This window comes from Carcharhinus amblyrhynchos, chromosome 10, assembly GCF_965287045.1.
Source record: "Carcharhinus amblyrhynchos chromosome 10, sCarAmb.v2.hapA, whole genome shotgun sequence".
In the NCBI taxonomy this organism is placed as follows: Eukaryota; Metazoa; Chordata; class Chondrichthyes; order Carcharhiniformes; family Carcharhinidae; genus Carcharhinus; species Carcharhinus amblyrhynchos.
In genome coordinates this window covers 59277399-59302916 of record NC_137333.1, presented here as the reverse complement: position 1 = coordinate 59302916, position 25518 = coordinate 59277399, and the positions used below count along the sequence as shown (strand labels likewise).

The following is a 25518-nucleotide window of genomic DNA, read 5'->3' as shown; positions in this document are numbered from 1 at the left end:
TCTTGTCCTTCTGGACCCTTTTGAGCCTCCCCCCTCTCACTTTTAACCTATGCCCTCCTAGTTTTAGATTCCCCTACTTTTGGGGAAAGGATGTTAACTATCTCCCTTATCTATGCTCCTCATTATTTTGTAGACCTCTATAAATTCATGCCTACGCCACCTACGTTCCAGGGAAAATAGTCCTGGTCTAGCCAGGCACTCCTTATAATTCAAACCACCATAATAGGGTGACCACAACTGTACATAATCTTCCAAGTATAGCCTTATCAATGTCTTGTACAACTTCAACAAGAAGTCCCAACTCCTATATTCAGTGTTCTGACCAATGAAATCAACCATGCCAAATGCCTTCTTCACCACTTTGCCCATCTGTGACTCAACTTTGAAGGAGCTATGAACATGTACCCCTAGATCTCTTTATTCTATAACTCTCCCCAACCCCTCACCATTAACTGAGCAAGTCCTGCCCTCGTTCGATGTACCAAAATATATCACTTCGCATTTATCTAAAATAAGCTCCATCTGCTATTCATCAGTCCACTGGCCCAATTGATCAAGATCCGTTGCAGTCCGAGATAACCTTCTTCACTGTTCACTATACCACTAATCTTAGTGTCATCTGCAAACTTACTAACCATTCCTCCTAAATTCTCATCCAAATCACTAATATAAATGACAAATAATAGTGGACCCAGCACCAATCCCTGAGGCACACCAACAACCCTGTACAACCACCCTCTGTGTTGAAGTGGAAATTTTCCTGCTTCTTGACTGTGATAGAAAGACCCAACAAAGTCCATTCCAACAGAATAACTCATCTTTATTTCCAGAACACTATATTGTATTGGCAAAAACTTGCTGATTCTTCCTCAAGTCTGCCCTAACAAAGAATCAGTTCAGTATTTATACATAATCATTATCAGTTTGTGTCACCAGAGCTTATTCAGGAATTCAATCAGTAATAGAGTCATATGCAATGTCATAAATCATGGTACAACCTGCAGACCTTCTAAAACTCTTTGTCTCATCAGTCATACCTTTACCTTATTCTTTGATAGAACAGAGGAAGACCGATGACTCCTTCATCCCTGACCTTATCTTGTCATACTCATACAGCTCTAGATCATGTGGAGTCAGTCTTATCAGGTCTTAGAGGTTCAGCACAGCTTAACCTTCTCTGGTCTTGTTCATGTCTTATGTTATGCAGAGTCGGTTTTCCTTATTTTGTATCAAATACTTGACCAATTTTCCCATCATGCCACTACTTCATTTGTACAACTTCACATTCCCTCCTTTTGTCATATCGTGACAACTAGTTAAATAGGTATATCCAGGACCCGATTTAAAAATGCATTTACGCAAGCAACCAAGCAATCCTATCCCCAGTAGCAGTAGCATGAAGGCCTTAAAGATCCAATCAAACAATCCGTGACCCAGCCATCCCAACCAACCCGGTGGGTCATAGTCACGAAATTCACAGCCAAGCTCTTGAATTTGAGCAGCCTGTCTCTTAACATGGTCAGCCAGGTTGGTGATATTTTCAGAAGCATCTGGGATATAAGTACAGCATTTCTGACCTACAATGGTGCACGATCCTCCCTGCAAGGCTAACAGATAATCCAAAGCCAGTCAATTTTGTAATACCGTGGTCCGGACAGCCACCAGCTCAGCCAAGACTTCGGCCAGTGCCTGTCCAGTTGTCCTGGCTTCCGCCGCTGTTACGTTTGCCAGTTCTTCCATTATAGGCCGTAAAATCATCAGCCAATGTCATCCAGGGTGTTGGGGAAGTATGTGCCCATGAGCTACTGGAGGTTATATTCCATTGCTTGGGCCAATCAAGAACAAACATACCCTTGGTAGATAGATTTGCTACTGGTCCTTACCACTCAGCTGTAAGGTTGCATCTATTTTGCCCCACCAACTTTCCTTTCCCTGATTTACTGAAACATAGGGAACCTTGCGCATCATTCGAGGGGCTAATAAGGGAAGGTGGAAGCGAGGCATGATTATAAGCAGGCTGGTACCAAGCTGAAAACCTAGTCATTTCATAGCCAGCCGACTTCCATTCTATCATATCTCCCCCGATCCCTGTTCGGTTTTGACGTAGAATCCATTCAGCTGGCTCTGGTTTATGGAATGGGAGGGATTGGAGAGGTATCCCTTCCCTCGAATGGACGGGAATGTGGGTACAAACCCAACACTTGCTTACATTCAATTTTTCAGCGTATGTACATGACATATATAAATAAGTATTGGCATGCAGTCCCCGGGTAGTTCGCTTTTTCACTACTGAGTGGCCATTAAAGTCAAATAGTCCAGATAGTACAAAAAATATAATGAAGATCTTCATCCTGTGTTCATATCTGGGTTGGAGACAATCTTCTTGCAATCGGATAGATGTATCCAACTTGAACATCCTTCAAGCTTGACAGAAGTCTGTGTGGTCAGTAGCACTTGAAAAGGTCCACTCCAGCATTGTCCTAGTTTCTTTCTATCCCAGTTCTTCACCAATACATAATCTCTGGGTTCAATCACTGGATATCGAGAGGTAGCTGTCCCTGCTGTCTCTGAGAGATGTGCCTGTTTCACCTGTGAGTGGAGAAACTTCAGAGAAAGTGTTAATTGCTTCAAATAATTCTGCATCTGTTCCCCTATCACAAGTAGGTCTACTCCCTCCAGGGGATTTTCATGGGCATCCCAGGGAGTCCTCATTGGCTGACCATAGACTGTCTCTGCAGCTGACAGTCTGGTCCGCGAATGGGGAGTCACCCACATGTGAAACAGTGCCAAGAGCAATACCTGTAACCAATTTAATCCAATTTCTTCAGTCAATTTAGATCATTTTTCTTTTAAAGTTCTGTTAGCCCTTTCCACAATTCCTGCTGCCTGCAGGTGATACACGCAGTGCAGTTGCTCTTTAATTACGAGTGCTTCGCACAATTCAGTATTGATCCGAGCCACAAAATGTGGTCCATTATCTGAGCTCACCATTTTGGGTACCCCAAAACAAGGAATAACTTCTGTCAACAATAATTTCACCACCGCATGTGCAGTACAATTCCTGATAGAGAAGGTTTCAATCCATTTACTAAACACATCGTTTATTACTAAACAATATTTATAGCAATGTACTTTTGGTAATTCAATAAAGTGAATCTTTTGAGTTCAAAACTTTGCCTACAACAGAAGTAAGGCTCATGAGTCTATAATTACCAGGGTTGTCTCTACTCCCCTCCTTGAACAAGGGACAACATTTGTTATCCTCCAGTCTTCTGGCACTATTCATGTAGACAATGATGACCTAAAGATCAAAGCCAAAGGCTCTGCAATCTCCTCCCTAGCCTCCCAGAGAATCCTAGGATAAATCCCATTCGGCCCAGGGGACTTATCTATTTTCATACTTTCCAAAATTGCTAACACCTCCTCCTTATAAATCTCAATCCCGTCTAGCCTAATGGCCTGTATACACTATTCACTCAGAATTGCAGAAGTTCACTGAAATACCAATACACATCTGTGACACCTCAGATCAGAGTCAATTCCTTATCATTCTGGACTCTGAGTTTGCACAAATAACTCTAAGAAATGAGGAACCAATCACTTGTGAAAATGCAGACACGTAAATTTTCCTGGGCTATGCTTGCATTGTGAATATAAATTGTTATTGTATTGCATTGACATGTTGAACAATGGGAATTGCCATTGTATTGTTTTGAGAACTGTACCACCTTTATTGTTAACCTCTTACAGTTTGACCTGAGTCAAAATTGTCGAATATGCTAGTACAAACAGAGGTTTGCTTCAATTTCAGTGCCACAGAGCTTGGATTTCAATCTTCCATCAATTTGATTGAACAGTTGGATGTGATGCTATATTTGTTACCGTTGGCAATATTTTGAGCCCGCTCCGCCGTTCAAGATCTCTTGGCTGATCTCCATCTCATCCTAACTCCACTTCCCTACCTTTTTTCCAAAGCCCTTTATCATACTTTCAATCAAAATTTGTCTGTCACTTCCTTGAATCCATTGATTCTGCAAGGTAAATCATATGATGCAACATTCTACTTGCACTCATTCGCAATTAGTGTGTGAATTTGAGTATGTGGACTTTGTCCCTACTCAATAGTGGCATTAAACAGACCATCATTTTACAATGTGCATGCACTGTTGCACAAGGAGAAACTTGTTTACACTTGTCCAAGCTCGTTAAATTGTTCAAAATCGTGCTGTTATTGGTAGACTTCCTCTTCCTTTTTTCACCTTGACATGTAGCAAAAAAGCAAAATTATTGCTGATGGGAAGTTTTTTTTAAAAATTGCACATTTTGAAACTCACTTTAAGAATGAGTTTCCTTATTTGGGAGAGACTGAGAGATTGGATTCTGGTGTCATTCTGGTTGCTTTTGTTTTTCACTTCCCATCATTGTGGAGAGCTCAACTCAAGCTCTGAAGAGGGTAAGAAAGACATTCCTTTTAGAATTGTTCTTATTTACATGAAAATGCAGTAATGGGTCCACCTAGGACTGTGATAGCAAATCACACTTTTTTTTTACATTATCTAAGTTTACCCCAAGAAGAAATTTTCTGCAAAGATGCGTGATATTTGGAAAGCAGCAACACCAGAAGTAATTTAAGTAGGGTCAGGTCAAGGAAACATGTGGCAAGATCTTGCTTCATCGACTTCCTTTGGCCTTATTCTCTTCTTTCACTATCTCATTTTCATTGTCATTTCATTCTTCCCTGCAGAGAATTTTCATCTCCTCCCTCCTCTTCTGCACCACCACAATATCATCCTCCTCCTGAAGTACTGTTTGTTGTGATAGTTCAGCTGAAATGGAGTGCAAAAGTTAAAAATTAGTGAGCATATGCATCTTGCAATTAAGGAGAAAGGACAATCTGATGGTCACAGGGTTGCCATGGGAACTGTATAGGTTCCCATGTCCATCCACCTAGTAATATGCCAATTATATTACCCCTATCAGTCTTGCCATCTCCATAGTTCCAGAAGAGTGTCATCCCAGTAGGTCCATGAACTTTTTACAGGGGTAAGCTCTCTATTGCTGAGAATGTTATCTTGGTCCCCTGTATTTCAGAGGAATTGTAATCTTCCTGTGGAAGATTAAAGAAACTAAAGTTTAAAGTTTATTTATTAATGTCACAAGTAGGCTTACATTAATATTGCATTGAAGTTACTGTGAAAATCCCCCAGACACCACACTCTAGCACCTGTTCAGGTACACTGATGAAGAATTTAGCTTGGCCAGTGCACTTAACCAGCACGTCTTTTGGATCGTGGGAGGAAACCGAAGCACCCGGAGGAAACCCACATAGTCACAGGGAGAACATGCAGACTTTGCACAGACAGTGACCCAAGCTGGGAATCGAACTTCATATCACAGCCACCTTCTTCACTTAACAACTTCCTCCCTTTGGCAATCGGTCCCTTCCTTTAGTCTGAAGGTCTAGTTTATTCAAATGTTATGCTCTTTTTGACTTTTTTGTAAAGACTCCTTTGTGTACCTCTGTCAAATCTTACTTGGAGATATACTTTAAAATTGCCACAAAATGTCATATGAGTCCTCTATGATTGTTCCTTTGGTTTTAAAAATTAGTTGGTATTTTTGGCAGCTTCCCAGCCAGCTGCTTCAATATTATAAGAACATAACATAAGAACATAAGAAATAGGAGCAGGAGTAGGCCAACTAGCCCTTCGAACCTGCCCCGCCATTCAATAAGATCATGGCTGATCTGTCGTGGCTCAGTTCCACATTCCCGCCCTCTCCCCATAACCCTTAATCCCCTCTCTTATCAAAAACCCATCAACCCGCGTCTTAAAAATATTTAGCGAGGTAGCCTCCACCACTTCAACGGGCAGAGAATTCCAGGGATTCACCGCCCTTTGAGTGAAGAAGTCCCTCCTCAACTCTGTTCTAAACCGCCCCCCCTTTATCTTGAGGCTGTGCCCCCTAGTCCTGCTATCCTTTCTGAGCGGGAAGAGTCTCTCCACCTCTATCCTATCCATCCCATTCATCATCTTACACGTCTCAGTGAGATCTCCCCTCATTCTTCTAAACTCTAACGAGTACAAGCCTAATTTATTCAGCCTCTCCTCATAGCTCAACCCCCTCAACTCCGGCATCAGCCTAGTAAACCTCCTCTGCACTCCCTCCAAGGCCAAAATATCCTTGCGTAAGTACGGCGCCCAAAACTGCACACAGTACTCCAGCTGCGGCCTCACCAATGCCCTATACAGCCTCAGCAAGACCTCCCTACCATTGTAAATTTATAGTTTCTTTTTATTCACTTCTTATTCACTCTTACATTGCATCGCACTTATGTTCAGCAATGTGTGTGAGATGGGTGCAACACTATCGTAAATGTTGTAATTTCTTTGCTGAATTATTTGAATTAAACTGAAGGATGTGAGCATTAGGGAATACATTAATTTTGATGGAAAGTATGCTTAATCTCAATTCCTCCCATCGCTGTCTATTTTTAATTAGAATTCTTTGAATTGAGTCACTTTCTTTTGTCCCAGCCTTGCCTCCTGTTTTGATATGGTCTGATGCCAACATTTGTTATGTTTTCTTTGTTTTCAGGGACTGGAAATACAGTTGCAATCATGATCGGCAATTCAAAGGGAATGGAAATTCTGGAGTTAGTTCGTCGAGGTGTCCCAGTGATCATGTCCATAACTGTTGGCACCCGTCATGTACAGGAGTGGATGAGCTCTCAGTCAGTAGTATTTGTAATTATTGCTTTCATAACAATGATGATCATCTCCCTGGCTTGGCTCATCTTCTACTACATTCAGAGATTTTTATATGCAGGATCACAGTTTTCAAACCAGGTAAATATTTAGGAATGATAATTCTAAAAATACTTTACCATTAGTTCTCTGAAGTATTCACTTGAGACTTCCAGCCTCGTATATTTCAAATAAAGCATCACTTTGGGTGTCAATACCCTCCTGGTTAGTTTATTTAACCGGAGTTTTGTGAAATAATATGATCATCACAATGTTGGAAAATGAATACTTTCTCTTCATAGATTCAAGTTTTAAATTTTCCTCCTTTTTACCCTTTCTACAATTAAAAAGGGAAGTAATGAACTACACCCAGGATTGTGTAAAAATTATTTTCAAAGAGATGTGCCAATATAGGCTGAGATTCTCCCATCCCGCTGTGCTAATTTTTTAGGGCAGCAGGCCAGAAGATTGTTGCGCGGCCGATTTGCAGGGTTTGCATCAGATTTCCAGCGACGTCTGCTCCTCACTGGATGCTTTTTGATTTGATTTGACTTGAATTGATTTATTATTGTCATGTGTATTAACGTACAGTGAAAAGTATTGTTTCTTGCTTGCTATACAGACAAATATACCATTCATAGAGAAGGAAACGAGAGAGTGAGAATGTAGTGTCATAATAATAGCTAGGGTATAGAGAAAGGTCAACCTAATGCAAGGTAAATCCATTCGAAAGTCTGACAGCAGCAGAGAGAAGCTGTTGTTGAGTCAGTTGCTACGTGACCTCAGACTTTTGTATCTTTTTACTGAAGGAAGAAGGTGGAAGAGAGAATGTCCAGGGTGCGTGGGGTCCTTAATTATGATGGCGGCTTTGCTCCTGCAATATACAGGAACACACGGAGCTGGATGCTCCGGCAACACACAACCACAGCAGTTCAATACCATCTTCTCGAGGGCAATTAGAGATCAGCAATGAATGCCAGCCTCGCCAGCAACGCCTGTATCCATGAATGAATAAAAAAAACAAAAAATTCTTATTTTTAAATCAAGGGAGGTTTCACTAATTAATAGAGAATTGGGAAGAAGGTGGGGGTAGGGGGGTGGGATGAAATGGGATAGTGCCAGCAGGTGGGCACAATCTGATCATGCCACTTGAACCTCATTTTCCTTGAATCATTGCGCTGTGGAGACCAGCTGCTCATCTCCAGACAAAACAGATTTAAATTTCAGTCCATTTTGTTATTGACAGCAGTCCTCAGGTTGCTCCTACTCCTTCCAGCTCCGCCCCCGTTCAGGTAATTTTCTTTTGGAAGTGATCTCCTGTGGTTACTTTAGCTGACACAAATTGGGCTGCATGCAGATTTGGTTATCCTGGTGTGGCTGGGCTGTTGCTGGCTATGATTTAGGCAGCTGGGTTTTGAAGAGTGGCCCTGAAATGGCGATGTACAGGGCCTAAAGTGGTTTCAGGTTTGTCTGTGGACCAGTATGGTGGGTGGTGCAGTTTCAGTGTGGATTGTGTGCTCACCCTATGGGACAGATTGGACATCCATTTCACTTCTTTAAAACAAGCATACTATCAAATTTCTGTGCAAAATGTGTAGCTTGCATTGCTGGACTTTGGAGCAGGTTCTACAAGTTCAAAATTAGACTCAACTTAAACTATGTAAGATATTAGCTTCAAAGGTAATACATCCTCTTTTTTAATATCATCACTTTTTTCATCAATTTTCAGAACAAGAAAAACAAGAACAACAGGAAAGAAGCCAAGAAGGCAATTAGTAAGCTGCAGTTGCATACTGTCAGGCATGGAGATAGGGTAAGGCCTTGTTATTGTACTATGTTGACAGGATTTTGATTTCAACTTTTCAGTTCCTGCTGGCAGTTCAGGACCTCGTTAAAAATTTGACTTGTATCTATTTGCAGAACAGAACTGGGTTATTTTTCAGAAAGCAAGATTTCCAATTGGATTATGATTTTTTGAATGACATTTTTAGTATATTTTCTTGTGTTTATGCACTATCTCCGGCACAGGTTGTGGTCAGATATCTCCACCACAGCCCCATTCCACTCATCTGCCTGTACAGTTTGATTAGCAATTGATAGATATAGAAGAATGTTTCCTCTGAAATTCCACCCCCATTGCTCCGTGATAGTGGATGGCTAAAAATTGCCACCCTCCCCAACACTGCGCAATGGTGCATGACTTTCAAGCAGTGTTTTCCTTTGTGGGATAGGTAAGATGTGGAGAAGGAGTTGTGGATATGAACCCAAGCCCCATTTTGCAGTTCGCACCTTTTTGCTTTTGCAAATACTATCCTGGGATTTTTTTAAATCCATCTGCGAGGGCTGCTTAATGTCTCTCTGAAAGATGGCATCTCTTGACAGTCTAGTACACCCTCAGAGCCACCTGAGATTATATACATTGACCAAGATTATATAATCAAGATTATGGCCAGAAATTTCCAGTTGTTCATGCCAGCAGTATATTCTGGTTCTGCCAACAGCGCACCCTGGCACCCTGGGATGCAGTCAGTGAGAAATCCCATTGAAAGCGACGGGACCAGAATAGTTTGCTATCGCTTCTTCCTTTTCATCTTTGGCTAGTACAGGCTTCATCACTGTCCTGTTGTTGTTGGGGATGTAATACATTCTGGGAGGAGGAACGAAGATTAAGAGCCGATACTCATGTAAAAACTTTGCAAAGTGTTAGAGAACATAATGGCATGAATTTCAGATAATAATTCACTGAAAGCACAGAGCTGGTAAATGTAATCGTAAAAAGGGCCAACTACTTGCTGAGTTTTATAAGTAGGAATGTATGGAATAGGAAGAAGGAAATAATGGAAAACGCATACAAAACATAAGTTGGCCACTGTGGCTGCAGTTAGAGAGAGGAATTTAAATTCACCCGAAGAAGGAACAGTGCTCCGAAAGCTCGAGTTACCAAATAAACCTGTTGGTCTTTAATCTGGTGTTGTGAGACTTCTTGCTAGATTAAATAAGGATGGGAAAGAATAGCATTGATGAGACAATTGAGATACATAAGAACAGAAGAATGAGGAGTAGGTAATTCAGCCCCTTGAGCCTGCTCCACCATTCAATATGATGTTGGCTGATTTCATCTCAGCCTCATTTCCACTTTCCTGCCTGCTCCCCATAACCCTTCATCCCTCTACTAATTAAAAATCTATCTATCTTCTCTTAAATTGGTTTAGTATTCTGGAGTCCACTGCACTCTAGGATAGAGAATTCTACAGATTCACAATGCTTTGAGTGAAATAATTCGTCCTTATTTCTGTTCTAAATCTCCCACCCCTTAACCTAAAACTATGACCTCTTGTTCTGGAGTGTAATCAAAGAGGAAATAGCGAGGCATCTTGAGAAGAATTGTTTGATAGAGCAGACGCAGCACGGATTCGTTAAAGGGAAGTCGTGTCTGACGAATTTATTGGAATTCTATGAGGATGTGTCTAGTGCGGTGGATAGAGGGGAACCGGTGGATGTGGTGTTTCTTGATTTTCAGAAGGCGTTTGATAAGGTGCCGCACAAAAGGTTGTTACAGAAGGTTAGGGGGCATGGAGTTGGGGGTAAGGTGTTAGCGTGGATAGGGGATTGGCTGTCAAATAGGAGGCAGAGAGTGGGTGTCAATGGGTGCTATTCGGATTGGCGGTTGGTGACTAGTGGAGTGCCCCAGGGATTGGTGCTGGGGCCTCAGCTATTTACTATTTATATAGATGATCTGGAGGAGGGAGCTGAGTGTAATGTGTCAAAATTCGCTGATGACACAAAGATAAGTGGAACAGCAAATTGTGCAGAGGGTGTAGAAAGTCTGCAGAGGGATCTAGATAGGCTCAGTGAGTGGGCGAGGACCTGGCAGATGGAATACAATGTTGGCAAGTGTGAGGTTATCCACTTTGGTAGGAATAATAGTAGGAAGGACCACTACTTACAGGGCGAAAAGCTGTAGCATGCTACGGTGCAGAGGGACCTGGGGGTCCTTGTGCATGAGTTGCAAAAACCCAGCCTATAGGTGCAGCAGGTGGTCAGGAAGGCAAATGGGATGCTGGCCTTCATAGCGAGGGGGATTGAATATAAAAGTAGGGAGGTCTTGCTGCAACTGTACAGGGCACTGATGAGGTCGCAGCTGGAGTACTGTGTGCAGTTTTGGTCGCCACACTTGCGCAAGGATATTTTGGCCTTGGAGGGAGTGCAGAGGAGGTTCACTAGGCTGATACCGGAGTTGAGGGGGTTGAGCTGTGAGGAGAGGCTGAATAGACTGGGCTTGTACTCGTTAGAGTTTAGAAGGATGAGGGGGGATCTTATTGAGACGTTTAAGATGATGAAAGGGATGGATAGGGTAGAGGTGAAGAAGTTCTTCCCGCTCAGAAAGGATAGCAGGACTAGAGGGCACAGCCTCAAGATAAGCGGGCGGTGGGGGGGGGGGGGCAGCAGCAGTTTAGAACAGAGTTGAGGAGGAACTTCTTCACTCAAAGGGTGGTGAATCTCTGGAATTCTCTGCCCGTTGAAGTGGTGGAGGCTACCTCACTAAATATATTTAAGACGCGGGCAGATAGGTTTTTGGTAGGCAAGGGGATTAAGGGTTATGGGGAGAAAGCAGGAATGTGGAACTGAGCCACTTCAGATCAGCCATGATCTTATTGAATGGCGGGGCAGGCTCGAAGGTCTAGATGGCCTACTCCTGCTCCTATTTCTTATGTTCTTATGTTCTAAAGGGAAACATCTGCTCGACATCTACCATGTCAATCCCATTAACATCTTATATACCTCAGTTAGATCTCTCTTCGTTCTTCTAAACTCCAGTGAGTATAGGCCTGAAATGTTCAGTCTCTCTTCATAAAACAAGTCCTTCATCCCTGAACAATCAATCAAACCTCTCTGAACAGCCTCTAATGCGCTTACTTCCTGAAACAAGAGGACCAAAACTCTGTGCAGTAGTGCAGATGAGGTCTCATCAATGTCCTATACAGTTGCAATAGCACTTCCCTGCTTTTACACTCTATGCCGTTAGCAATGAGTGCCAAAATTTAATTTACCTTCATTATTACCTGTGTACTAACTTCCTGCAAATCATGCACAAAGACACCCAAATCTTTTTGCACAGAAAAGGCCAAAAAGAAAATTATAGAATTTAAAACAAATAAATGAAATGTTTTCTCATTTTCTCTGCCTAGGGATCTAGTAAACCAGAAATGTTTTGTTTGGGCAGACTTGATGCGCCAGCTAGTCTATTCCTGCCAATTCATGTTTTATGTTTGTGTTTTTGACTTTAAATCTTATATTCCATCCATCGTGAAAGTCACCTGTTTTCACTCTTGGCATACTTTACCTAAATTCCCATCTGAAACATTAATTCGCTCTTTGCCTGATTATACTAATAGTAACCTGTCTGCTACAAAGTATTCTTTATCCAAACTTAAATCTTCCAGAGGACTCCTTCATCAAGCAGTAGGCCCTTTGCATATGATACATAGCGGCCTAATGTCAGTTTTAGGTAAACCCACAAGTATTGATCAATTTAATATTGACCCAAACACATCTCTGGCTCCGTGCCTTCCTATAGCAAAAATTGTCAGTATTGTGCCCATAAATCACTAAGAAAAATAGGCACACTGCATATCAAATTCTATTCCAGTATCCTCTCTGGCAGAGAAGTGCTGAGGTGAGACGTTTACTCCATACGACTGCCCTATTTGTATAGAACTATTTAGGTGATTTCCCATGACATGATACTCAAGTTCTTTCATTATGCCTTCCAGCTAATGTGCATCTTAAAATAGACGATATGGGGAAAATAAGCTAAATACTATCTAAAATGGCACTAAAATTTTAAAAAACTGGAAGTAGATGACACCAGAAATACTGTGAACAGTTTTGGTCCCCTTATCTAAGGAAAGATTACAAAGATGGCATTGGAGGCAGTCCAGAAAGGTTTCACTCGGTTGATCCTAGATATGGAGGGATTTTTTTATGAGTTGGGGTTAAGAACATAAGAACATAAGAAATAGGAGCAGGAGTAGGCCATCTAGCCCTTCGAGCCTGCCCCGCCATTCAATAAGATCATGGCTGATCTGTCGTGGCTCAGTTCCACTTTCCCGCCCTCTCCCCATAACCCTTAATCCCCTCTCTTATCAAGAACCCATCAACCTGCTTCTTAAAAATATTTAGCGAGGCAGCCTCCACCACTTCAACGGGCAGAGAATTCCAGAGATTCACCACCCTTTGAGTGAAGAAGTTCCTCCTCAACTCCGTTCTAAACCGCCTCCCCTTTGTCTTGAGGCTGTGCCCCCTAGTCCTACTGGAGTTTAGAAGAATGAGGGACAGCCTTATTGAGACATATAAGATTCTCGGGGTTTGACAGGGTAGATGCTGAGAGGTTGTTTGCCTTTGTGAAAGAACCTAGGACCAGAGGACATAATGTCAGAGTAATCGATCACCAATTTAAGACAGAGATGAGGAGGAATTTCTTCTTTGAGGATAGTGAATCTGTGGAACTCCTTACCACTGCAAGCCTGAGATAGACAGATTTTTAATCAGTAAGGCTTATGGGGATAAAGAGAGAAAGTGGAGTTGAGGATTATCAGATCAATGATGATCTCATTGAATGATGGAGCAGGCTCAATGGGCCAAATGGCCTACTTCTGAACTTACATTTTATGGTCTTATCTACAGCTTAAAACCAAAAATGCGCAAAATCTGCCTTTATATCAAACATATTTGTTCAGTGTAAAAAAAACTTAATCCTTATCTTTTAAAAGGCACGAATGTTAATTGTTTCAATGTAGAAAACAACTCCTCTCTGCAACACAAATAATTTTCAAGGAAGTTTGTATACGATATCTAACTTCACACTTTTACCCTATTAGGAAGTAGATTTGGACATTGATGGTTGTGCTGTGTGCATTGAAGTGTATAGATCCCGAGACGTTGTGCGAATTCTTCCATGCAAGTATGTGCCTTTAATAAAATATGTAATACGTTAGTTTCAATATTTGAACCTAAAAGGACATGTCTGCATAATTGAGGCATCCAGATTTGAAATGTTGGGAGCAATTTTGAGCACACCACACTCCCCGTCAGCAGAAATGGTGGTGGATCTAAAATCCAAAGAGCACACTCACGCTGGTGAGTTTCCAAATTCTGATCTTCCCCGCCCTTTGGGTGGTTTGGGGGTTGGGGGTGTGTGTATGGAGGTGAACACTCAGACAGCCAGCACCCTCTGTGGTGTGCGCTGTTCAGGGGGCACCAGAGAGGACCCAGGAGAGACACACAAGTTCAAATTCAACATGGATATGTTCAACCTGGGGTTGCAGGTGCAGGTTTCAGAATCGCCATTTTGGGGTGAGGGATTGGGAGGGGTCACTTGGAGGCTTTTCAAGCCTGGTATGTTTCTTGCCTTTGTTTCACTCCGTTAAGCTGTTTGGTCAGTGTTCTCTCTGTGAAGTGCAGTGCTGGTTTCTTTGCTGTCATCCCCTGCCATTGTTGTGGAATAAGTGCTGGGGAGCCATTTGTATGGAGCTCCCAAGTGCTTGGGAGCTCCATCTAAATAAGTCATTACACGGCAGGTGGATCAGACAGATGATGCCACTGGAGCGGTGTGAAACTTATGGGAATTGAAATGAATACTAATGAGCTGTAAGATTCGATGTGAAAACACGCCCTTGGCGCAAAAGACTCCATATTTCATTTTGCACCCAATACTGCATTTTTGAGTAAGATTTTACTCATTAGTTCTGTTCTCTCTCCACAGATGCTGTCAGACCTGCTGAGGTTTTCCAGCATTTTCTGTTTTTGTTTCACATTCCAGTGCCCTCAGTAATTTGCTTTTAACATTGTTGAGTCATGCATGTAAATCTGACCATTTCAGTGTGGCAGAAATGTGCAGGATGACGTGGATTATCATTTTTTTGGATGCGTTTACATCTAATTTTGGGAACTTATTCCTGGAAATGTCAACAACTGGTATTGGGTAAAAGATAGCAACTGTATAGTAGTGTAGTAAATGAAAGCAAGATTAGATGAATGTGGATGGTGAGGGGTAGTTTTTAGCATGTATAATATTTACAGCTTGATGTTGGGTCTTCTACTTGACTTTGAAGCCCAGAATAACCGTAAATGTCTTCCAACGTTTGCATAAATGGGGAGGATTCAAGTTTTGAGAAAATTTCAGATTGTTCACATTGTCCTGTCACATACACAGCTTATAGATCCAACCAAATAGGCAAAGAGTTGATTTTTTTTTATTCTTACACAAATGGTTGTTTTGTAAATCATTAAAGCATATTTAAAGCCTCGGCATTGATACCTCCTTCATTTCTAAAACCTACCAAGATCTCTGCAGCCTCTGATTGAGAATATGAGAACATAAGAAATAGGAGTTGAAGTAGGCCATTGCACCTTTGTAACCTACTTCACAATTCCAGAATATCATGGCTGACTTTCTACGCAAACTCACCTTTCTTCACCATTTCCAATCCCTTAATTTCCTTGATATCCAAATACCTACCTATCCAACCTTGTCTTGGATACTAAACAACTAAGCACCCACCGCTTTCTGGGGTAGAAAATTCCAAGAATCACTATACTTTGAAGAAATTTCTCCTCATCTTAGTCTTAAAATGACCCTGGCATGGTGATTCCAAGTAGGCCTGTGATAAATGTCTGCATTCCTGCCTGTCAGCTGTGCAAATTGAAGTGCCATTGTGACTTTAACCTCCATGCCCCACCCAGTAACCTGGCAGGATTTGGAATCATTTCAGCGGTCCATTCTGCGACAGAAATTTTACTTAGTGGTTGGGGGGTGCGGAGGTGGGGTGGGGGTGTGGTGGTTCAAGCCTACCCAGCTGTGCACTGAGCCCAGGTTTCCTGCTGGTGTGGGCACTAAGTCCCAAGTTGTGAGTATCACAGTCATTGTGTTTTTTTTAAAACTTTATTCCAATTCAATCAAGTCAAATTAAAGCCAATTCAGAGTCCCAACAAGTTGGGACATTCCCGATCCAAGCTGACAAGACAGGGCTCTCACCTCCTGTCTTGGGCTTGACCTACATGATCCAAGCTGGCTTTAATTTGACTTGCTTCAAATGAAGCTGAAATGTAACCTAACAACTTCAACCAAGTGCAGCATGTCGATACTACACTTGATCTTAGCTGTAATTATCAACATTGTTGCAATAGAAGTTACATTCTTAAATAGATGCTTAGATATTCTTTGCCTCCTGTTTATATAAATCTAATAGGAATATTTATAAACTAATTTGTGGAGAACCTGATCAGCAAAACATGGCTGACTAGCTGTGGTTTGAAATCAGTTGATGTGCATATAACAACCTGTTTATGATTTCTATCTGTTCTTTAGGCATGTTTTCCACAGAATATGTATTGATCCATGGCTTCTTGAGCACCGAACTTGTCCAATGTGTAAACTCGATGTCATTAAAGCACTTGGCTTTGTGGTAAGTGATGGAAAAATAATTAGATGAAAATAATGGATTTTCTGAATTAAAAGAGAAAATGTGTAATTTACAATGCCGTATCAAGTGGCATCCTTGGTTCAGTGGTAGCACACTTACATCTGAGTCAAAACACCGGGCTTAAGTGTTCCCTCCAGAGAGTTGATTACATGATGTCAGCTGACATTTCAGCATCTCTCTAAGGAAGTACTGCGTTGTTGAGTCATGCCATCAGTTAGAAGAAATGCTAGACTGGGACTATGCTTACCTGCACAGGTGGCTCTAATAGATCCCTTGGCAGCATTAGACAAAGAAGAACAGGGAGTTTCCATTGTTCCTTGATCAACATTCATCACGTAACCACCACCATAACAGATTATCTTTTCCATCTATCTCATTGCTGTTTATAAAACTTCGCTGTTGAATTTGTCTGTAACGCAGTAGTGATTATACTTCAAAAGTACTTCACTGGCTGCAAGTGCTTTAGGTTTTCCTGAGGATATGAAAACCTACCGAAATGCAATATTTTTTTACTGAATATGCTATTGTACATTTTTCAGTAAGCAGACTGAATAATTCCCAAAGGACAAATGAGAATATTTGCCAGTTTATATAATCATTAACTCACTTTTGCACACCCCCTGGCCCCTCCAGCCCCCAGCCCTTTCTTTTTCCTTGTCTTTTCTCTTGGATACTTTTCCTTATTAGGGTAAGGATTCTTTAGGACCCGTAATAATAAATGTTGGCAGGCTATTTAGTCACAGGAAGCATAACAATCAAGCCCTCAGGTGTCCTTGAAGATTTCCAGCAGAGACACTAGCTAATGAACAGAAGTGGAAATTCTGACTGATGTTCACTTCTCTAATCCAGGGGGACTGACAGCACAGTCAATGGCACAGTGGTTAGTATTGCTGCCTCATAGCATCAGGGACCCAGATTCGACTCTGGCCTTAGGTGATTGTCTGTGTGGAGTCTGCACATTCTTTCTGTGTCTGCATGGGTTTCCTCCAGGTGCTTCAGTTTCCTCTCACAGTGCAAAGATGTGCAAGTTAGGTAGATTGGCCCTGGTAACTTGCCACCTAGAGTCAAAAGATGTATAGGTGATTAACCATGGTAAATGCACAGGCTTGATGGTGGGAGGAGAAATGCTCTTGTAAATTCAATGGGCCGAATTGTCGCCTCCTGCACTGTATTGGTTCTGTGGTTCTTCATCCATGTGGCTTAGACACTCACTAAATTTTTGCAGTCGTCAGGAGACAGATTATTCTGTTTCTACCACTCATTTAAGTTAGTTTGTTTTTTTCTGCAATATTTATATTAGAAATTGCCTTGATAGCAGGTCATTTAATTAACAGTACTGTTCTGAAATGTCAGCCAACATCAAGTGTACCAGAGGCCTGATAGATTGGGCAGAACATAATGCTGTCCCTGGAAGTGGGCTGGGAAGTTGGGGGTCATGCCATGTAATCAGTCAGGAAGGCTCGGAGTGGACAGCCTGTCACTTTCCAGACTTTCCACCAATTAGCTCAGGGTTGGGAAGGGTCAAACCTTCATGCTCAGACTTCAATTGAGGCTCTTAATTGGATACTTAACAATCTCATTTTCCTGCCATTGCTAGGGTACCAGCGGACGGGTACTGCATCATGTGGATAAGCTACCAGCTGTACCTTGGTGGGCCTGATGGCAGTCTAGGTAGGGGACACCTAGCAGAGGGACACACTGTATGCAGGATCCCCTGCCCCTATAGCCTACCATCCATTCCCTGGCCTTTAAACTGACCATATTAACGTTGTCCCTGGGCTCCTTACCCCTTCCTGCAGTACTGGTAGTGGGCACTGTTTCTTGTGCTGCTTGAAGGTGAGGCCATTACTCTGTGGATCCAGGAATCCCAACATTGACCAGATTTTAAGTTTATTTATTAGTCTCACAAGTAGGCTTACATTAACACTGTAATGAAGTTACTGTGAAAATCCCCTAGTCACCACACTCTGGCACCTGTTTGGGTATACGAGGGAGAATTTAGCATGGCCAATGCACTTAACCAGCATGTCTTTCGGACTGTGGGAGGATACCGGGCACCTGGAGGAAACCCACGCACACACATGGAGAATGTGCAGGCTCCACACAGACATTATACCATCAAAAGCATGCATCAGATTATTTTGTGGACCCCAGAGGAATAGGATCAGCTTCAATGATTTAATCTCCATCACGTTGTTCTTTAATGTCTCTTCCCCAAATTCAGCACCCTCTTCTCCTCCCTAAATTTTTTTCTTCATAACTCTCTTTCATCCATATTCACAAACATCCCTTAAATCTCATCGTCTCCCTGCCACTTCCATGGACTTAATCATTTGCAGGCAGTTCAAAAGCTCTTTCTTCAAGAGAGACAAAGAAAGGGGAAGAGGGAAAGGAAGAGAGAAGAATTCCAGCTCTGAAAACTTGCAATGGAGTTAGCAGCTCAGAGAGAGAGAGAGGGAGACGACAACTAATGCCTGATGTGCCCACTAATTATAGAGACCAAGGCTGCCGGCCTGAGTGCCTACGAGTTAGTCCCAGAGGCACATTGCCAACAATTCCAGGTAGGGTGGTAAAGAGTGGGAAACATACCCATGGAGAGACAGGCGAGAAGAGCAGTGAAAATTGTGAGGTAGTGCACTTGGGGAGGGCTAACAAGGTCAAGGATTACACTATGAATGGTAGGATCCTGGAAAATATTGAAGATCAGAGGGAAATTGGAGTGCCTATCCACAGATCCTGAAGGTTGAAAGGCAGGTAGATGTGGTGGTTAAGAAAACATTTTGGATCTTGCCTTTATTAACCAAGGCACAGAATACAAGAGCAGGGAGGTCATGCTGGAACTGTGTAAAATTCTGGTTAGGTCACAACTAGAGTATTTTGTGCAATTCTGGTCACAACATTATAGAAAGGATGTGATTACACTGGCAAGGGTGCAAAGGAGATTTACCAGGATGCTGCCTGGGCTGAAGAGTCTGTATTGTGAGGAAAGATTGGATAGACTGGGGCTCCTTTCCTTGGAGCAGCAACGGTTAAGAAGGGACCTAATGGACAAAAAACAAAGAACAAAGAACAACAACACAGCACGGGAAACAGGCCCTTCGGCCCAACGAGCCCGCGCCGCCGTCCTACTATCTCAGTGACCTATTCATGATTTTAGTCTACGCCTAACGTGCGAGGATCAGGGAGGTCCAATTTAGGGACAATTTTAGTACCCAATCAATCAGCCTAAAAGCACATCTTTGGGGGATGTGGGAGGAAACCGGAGCACCCGGAGGAAACCCACGCAACCACGGGGAGAACGTGTATAAGATTTTTGAGGGGCACAGATGGGGTGGATAGGAAATCACTTTGTCCATTAATAGAGGGTTCAATAACCAGGGAGCGTAGATTTAAGGTAAGAAGTAGAATCCTAAGAGGGGAATTGAGGAGAAGTTTTTTTCACCCAGGGATAGTGGGAGTCTGAAACTTGCTGCCTGAAAGGGTGGTTGAGTCAGAAACTCTCATAACATTCAACAAGTATTTGGATATTCATTTGTGCTGCTATAAGCTCCAGGACTGTGGGCCAAGCACTGAAAAATGGGATTATGGTAGTCTGATCTTCGTTACCATTATGGACATGATGGGCCGAATGGCCTCATGTGTTGTAAAACATCTATGTTTCAATGCTTTTCTAATGCCACTAAGAATCCCATGAGAGTTCAAACTGATGAAACATTGCGTTTCATCGGCAGATCTGCTCTGTAAAAATCCAGCACATTTACTAGGGATTGCACGACTTGATAATGCCTGAGGAATTCATAAACTGCTTATCCTCCAACCTACAGATACACTTAGAGGAGTAGAGAATTCTCACAGCTGAGGATGCAGTCGTCACAGCAGACAGCAATTACTGCATGGACCTGGAACCTCAGGCAAACCTTTTCCAAACCATCCCCATGACTATTGGAAAGATAAGCAGGGCAACAGAGATAGGAAAGGCAGAAAGGAAAGGAAGATATAAATGAAAATGTGAGAAGTCCTTTAAACTGCTTTGGGACACGGGGGCCACTCAGTCCTTGATGTTGGAGGGATGTGTGTCTAAGAGTAAAGTTTTACTACAGTTGTGCAGGACATTGTTGAAGCCACATCTAGCACTGGAACTTACCAGTCCTAAAGGGACGGACTGGGGAGGTGGTGGGGAAAGGTGAAGGAAGGCAGAGTGAAAGTGCCCAATGCTATGGTATTTTACCAGTGGCAAAGCAGGTGAAGGCCAACTGAACAACTTAAATGGTCAAATACAGACCTTTTCCTGCTGCCAAATGGGCACTCTGGCCCTCTTGAGTCCTGATGGCCATTGTGTGGGCTTGTTGGTGAGGGTGGTGTTCATTCTCCTAACCAAGCACTCTGTAGCAGATGAAGGAGCTCATTGTGGCAATGGCTGACCTCACAACAACCCTTCATGCCCTCATGAACCACCCTCATACCCCAACTTGCTGGGTCCTGTCTGACTGGTCATTTGCTGGCTGGGAGGACAGCCTGCCCCCATAGTGTCCTCTCAGCTATTGAATATCCAAATTATGCTGAACTGCCAGTTCTTTGATTGGAATCTTTGGCAATCTCTTGCCCAGAGAGCTGTGGATACTCAGGCATTGTGTGTAATCAGGACACAGTTGGATAGAATTTTGGGTATTAATTTGGGAAGGAGTAGTTGAGGTTGGAGATTAACCATGATCTGGTTGAATGACAGAACAGGTTCCAAAGGCCTATTCCTATGTTCTTATGTTTCTGTGCAGTTGATGCAGTCTAATTAAACTGCTGCCTACCTAACTGGGTCTCCTGCAAAATGAAATTACTTCCTTCCAAAATAGCTGTCATCAAACATACACTCTGACCTGCTCTGTCCTTACAAACTGCAGTCCTTCACAAATAACCGTGCAATTGACACTCTGCGTTCTCTGTGCCTGTGTGTATTATTCCTCCTCAAACTCTTGACCTCGCTGCAATCTTTTGGCATGGGAATCCACAGAGACTATGGCCAATGCCCCTATGCATTTTTCCCATTTGCGATAGATCCTTCTTAATGTTTTCATTCCTAGTTATCTGATAATCATGGCATCTCCAGCAATGAGGTCTGTTCTCCCCCATGCACTGTTACATTCAGAATCCCACAACTGACATTGCTGGCCTTTTCTTTTCCTCATCTCTATGCTGCCCCATGTGCTTCAATCCTTTGCGCAATTAGCAGCAGTTGCTTTAGCCACATAAGTCCCATACTCCAAAGTTTCTTTCTGAAACCTCTCTGCTTCTCCAGTTTCCCGTTTGTTATGATCTTCATAAAGTCCCACCTCTCCAACCAAAGCTTTGGTTGCTTGCCCTAATCTCTGCTCTTTTGGCTCTGGTATTTTTAAAAATATGCCTCTAAGGTGGCGTGAAATGTTTTTCTACATTAAATGTCTTTTGTTATTGTCTTTATTGCTTACAGCTGTGTTTTAATTGTTGGACTAGGTGGATGCACATGAAAATGTTGAAGTAGTTATACCAGAAGCAGCACCTGACAGTATCCCAGCTGGCAATTCAAGTGTTGCTTTACAAGAAGGAGGAGGAGCTGAAACAAGCACCTTCCCAAGTTCTCCAACATTTGAGTCACTACAGCATGATGATAGACTAATGGAAGAGGATGAAGCTGCAGCTTTAATTGGTAAGGATACTTGTTCAGTGTTGCTGACTGTATAAAAAGAAGTTCAGCTTCAAGTAAAGTCCCACAGATTAAAGCATGTGGTGTTACTAATGTGACAAAATCCAGCTGATTTTATGTGCAAGATTGTTTCAACTGGAAACATGGGTTTCGTGTAATGTATTATTAATAAGAAACATTTGCAAAAATTGTGAGAACTCAAACCCCTCTTTCTTTAAACAACAATAAAATTATTTATTAAAGTAGAAGAAAGATAATGAAATAACACACAGAAACAATCTTGTACTACAAAAAATTAACCACAAACCTGTAGTTCTTCACAGACCATAAACATCTATTTTCCCCGGAATCCTTAACATTACAAAGACCTGTCCATTTCCCAAACAATACTCATACATCTATTGGTCAAATCGAGTCAGTGACTAGCACACAATGCAGTTTAAATGACCAAGATTGGGAACGGTCTTTGGTTAAGTGAAGAAAATTATCTTTTACACAAACTGGCTTCTGCCTTCAGTGTTCCATTTGGCTGAGCTGTTTATTAAAAGACTTTCGTTCTCTCTCTCTCTCTGTCTCCTGTTGTTGCTTCTTCAGCACTTCTTTTGCATCCTTGTACTGCTTCCCAACCACGTTCCTCTGACTCCTAAAATATATCAATCTCAAAGAACATCCCGTTCCTTTATTTTCTGCCCTGACAATGTTAAAAAAATACATGGCAGTTTTGATTTAACTTTTGCACAAAACAATATTTTCATTTTATGAACAGCCTAATGTTTCATGACCCTAAGATGCAAACATTGACCAAAATTATTACGTCTCATGAATAATAACATGAATAGTCCATCTCATTAGCATTCTTTATTGAACTTCTTTCAATTGTTTGATAAGGTGCTGCATGGGAAGCTTATTGTTAAAATTAAGGCTCACATAGTGCAGAAGCAGAGGTTAAATTAAAGGAAGTTGGTGAATAAAGCTTTTTGGATGCATTTCAGCCTAAAGGCATGTAACCACTAAAGTTAGTGTTGGGTCCATTACTTCCCTTTCTCACCCTTACTCCCTGCTTGAGTATGAGAACACCGTTTATATAATAATAAACATAAAAATGGAATTGTGATTAATTAAATTTGGTGAACAACAGGAATGGCTCTGAGAAAGGAGTATTGTGAAATGATTTAATTAGTAGATTTTTTTAAGCTAAATCGTTTTAAGAATTTTAAAAACGGTCTTCTCTGAATATTTTGGCTTATTTTCACCCCATGTATATTCCCTATCTTTTAATTAGACTAGAGTCCCTACAATGCAGAAGAAGGCAATTTGGTCCCAATAAGCCTGCACCAACAATAATCTCACCCAGTCCCTATCCCCATAACCCCACATATTTACCCTGCTAGTCCCCCTGACACTAAGGGGCAATTTAGCATGGCCAGTCAACACACCTATCTTTGGATTGTGGGAGGAAACTGGAGCACCTGGAGGAAACCCAAGCAGACACAGGGAGAATGTGCAAACTCCACACAGTCACCCCAGGTTAGAATTGAACCTGGTACTGTGAGGTAGCAGTGCTCAGCACTCTGCCACTGTGCTGCCCATTATAGACTAATAGCTAATTTACATTAGCTCTACGTAAACATTTTTTTAAGTAGTTTTATTTTAGTGATTTCCGTTTCCTGTTTTTGTATTTAATGTTGTTGGCTGCTTACACAGCCTGATTACATCATTTCCACTCCATGCTGTGACTACCAAGAAAGAGTGCTGCAATAATTTGCACTGCTGTTATGTGGCGATAGAGGTGAAATTCTCACTACTTCTTGTAATCTGTTCCAAAGTATGATCAGCTCGTCTTTGAAACTTAAAGCTTCTCACCTTCCTAGAGTTTTATTTTTTCTCCTTTTTATTTCTAGAAGCGAATTTAGAAAATCAAATAAATAATGACAGTTCGTCTTGTCCCATTGGATGTCCAGATGCCAGATGAATATTTTTGAAGAAAATAATTTGGAAATCGCTTTTGATTTAAAGCACATAAGAGGCCATTTGTGGATTCCTAGAACAGAAATAAAAATGCTGTTTAATGTACAACAAAATACTAGGTCATGCATTTTTCATTAATTTAATTGCAGCTCCAACTGATTAAAATAACCTTAGTTGAAATGGAGAACAAATGGATTATGCTTTATAGCAGTGAATATGTTGATTTAATAATACATGGGACTCCTGCTTAGTCGCTGCCAAATTCCTGTTCTTCCATTCTCGGGAAAATAAAGGTACTTTCAACTTATGGTGAAACTGGAATTGATCACTTTTAATCATTGTTTGGTTACAAATGTGTCCATTTTGTCTTTAAATATTTTTCTCTATGTATTGTGCAGCCTATAAAATATATTTGTACATATGCTTATTTTGATTGAATTTAACCTTAACCAATTTTACAAATGTTTTGAGTGCTGAAGAGTTACTTGTACTGTACTCAGTTGTCAGGTATTGTCAATAATTTTAACTAGGAGCCTATAATGTTATAAAGAAGCATTAATCTATAGTACTGGTTTGGTCCTCTACTTTCTTTAGTGTTTAGTAGTTTTGTCTGTAAGTACCCATTCCTCTTTAAGGATATTGTATGGTAATTTTGCAACTGTAAACCTATATAGATAAACCTATAAAGATGAAATATGTTCTTAATCAAAATGCACTAAAAATATTGAAGAATTAAAAAAAGCATATGTTAAAATTCTGATTATCACAGCTGTTGTAAAAGACTTCATGATGTAATTAGATCAGAATATATTTTACTGAGGCCCAGATATTGTGTTGAATTAACTGTTCTGCAGACATCCTAGAATTCCTACAGTGCAAAAGCAGGCCATCAAGTCTGCACTGACCCCAAAAGAGCATCTTATCCAGACCCCATCCCTGTAACCCTACATATTTACCCTCCTAATCCCCCTTTAGCATGGCCAGTCAACCTATCATGCACATCTTTGGGAGGAAACCAGAGCACCCGGGTGAAACCCGTGCAGACGAGACGAGAATGAGTAAACTCCACACAGATAGCCAAGGTTGGAATCAAACCCAAGTCCCTGGAGCTGTGAGACAACAGTGATGACCACTGTGTCACCATACCACCCCAATGTCCTGAACAAAATGTCCTGGAACAAATTTTGCAAATTGTTTGCTAAGGATATCTATTAAAAAAAATGATAAAGTTAAGAACCTCAGTAGATATGAAACACTGATGCACCTTTATCAGGTTAAAGCCAATTACAATGTGCATTATGTGACACCAATCATACAAAATAACTAAAGGACGTGATTTGAAAGTGGCAATATTTTCTAATTAGGCCAAAGAGTAAGATCTTGCGCTTCTATTTCATTTCGGGTGTAAAAAAGCAATAAAACCTTATGCCTTATGCCAACAAAATACAGTTTATAAATGTATAATAATTTATCATTCTCTAAACCTTTTATTTGTATAATAATTTGACTATCACTTTGGAAAGTATATTAACTGTTGGAGCACTTGTGATAGGATACAACATTATATTATTCTCAGTAATTTGAAAACAAGTATAACAAAACAAAGCATTCCTAATTGTTATAAAATTATTCAATGTTAACCACA

At 41.4% G+C, this 25518-nt stretch overlaps 1 protein-coding gene across 1 annotated transcript in view; it reads left to right on the top strand.

Moving 5' to 3' along the window:
- The window catches only part of LOC145348975 (E3 ubiquitin-protein ligase RNF149-like), a 45935-nt gene extending 20618 nt beyond the window's left edge, over positions 1–25317 (top strand). Inside the window, exons 3-8 of the mRNA XM_080197143.1 lie at positions 6598–6848; positions 8476–8559; positions 13628–13710; positions 16117–16213; positions 21716–21908; positions 23807–25317. Coding sequence (XP_080053269.1) covers positions 6598–6848; positions 8476–8559; positions 13628–13710; positions 16117–16213; positions 21716–21908; positions 23807–23877 — 779 coding nt within the window. The 3' untranslated portion in view covers positions 23878–25317. The remainder of the gene's footprint in view (positions 1–6597; positions 6849–8475; positions 8560–13627; positions 13711–16116; positions 16214–21715; positions 21909–23806) is intronic.
- Positions 25318–25518: the final 201 nt, after the last annotated feature.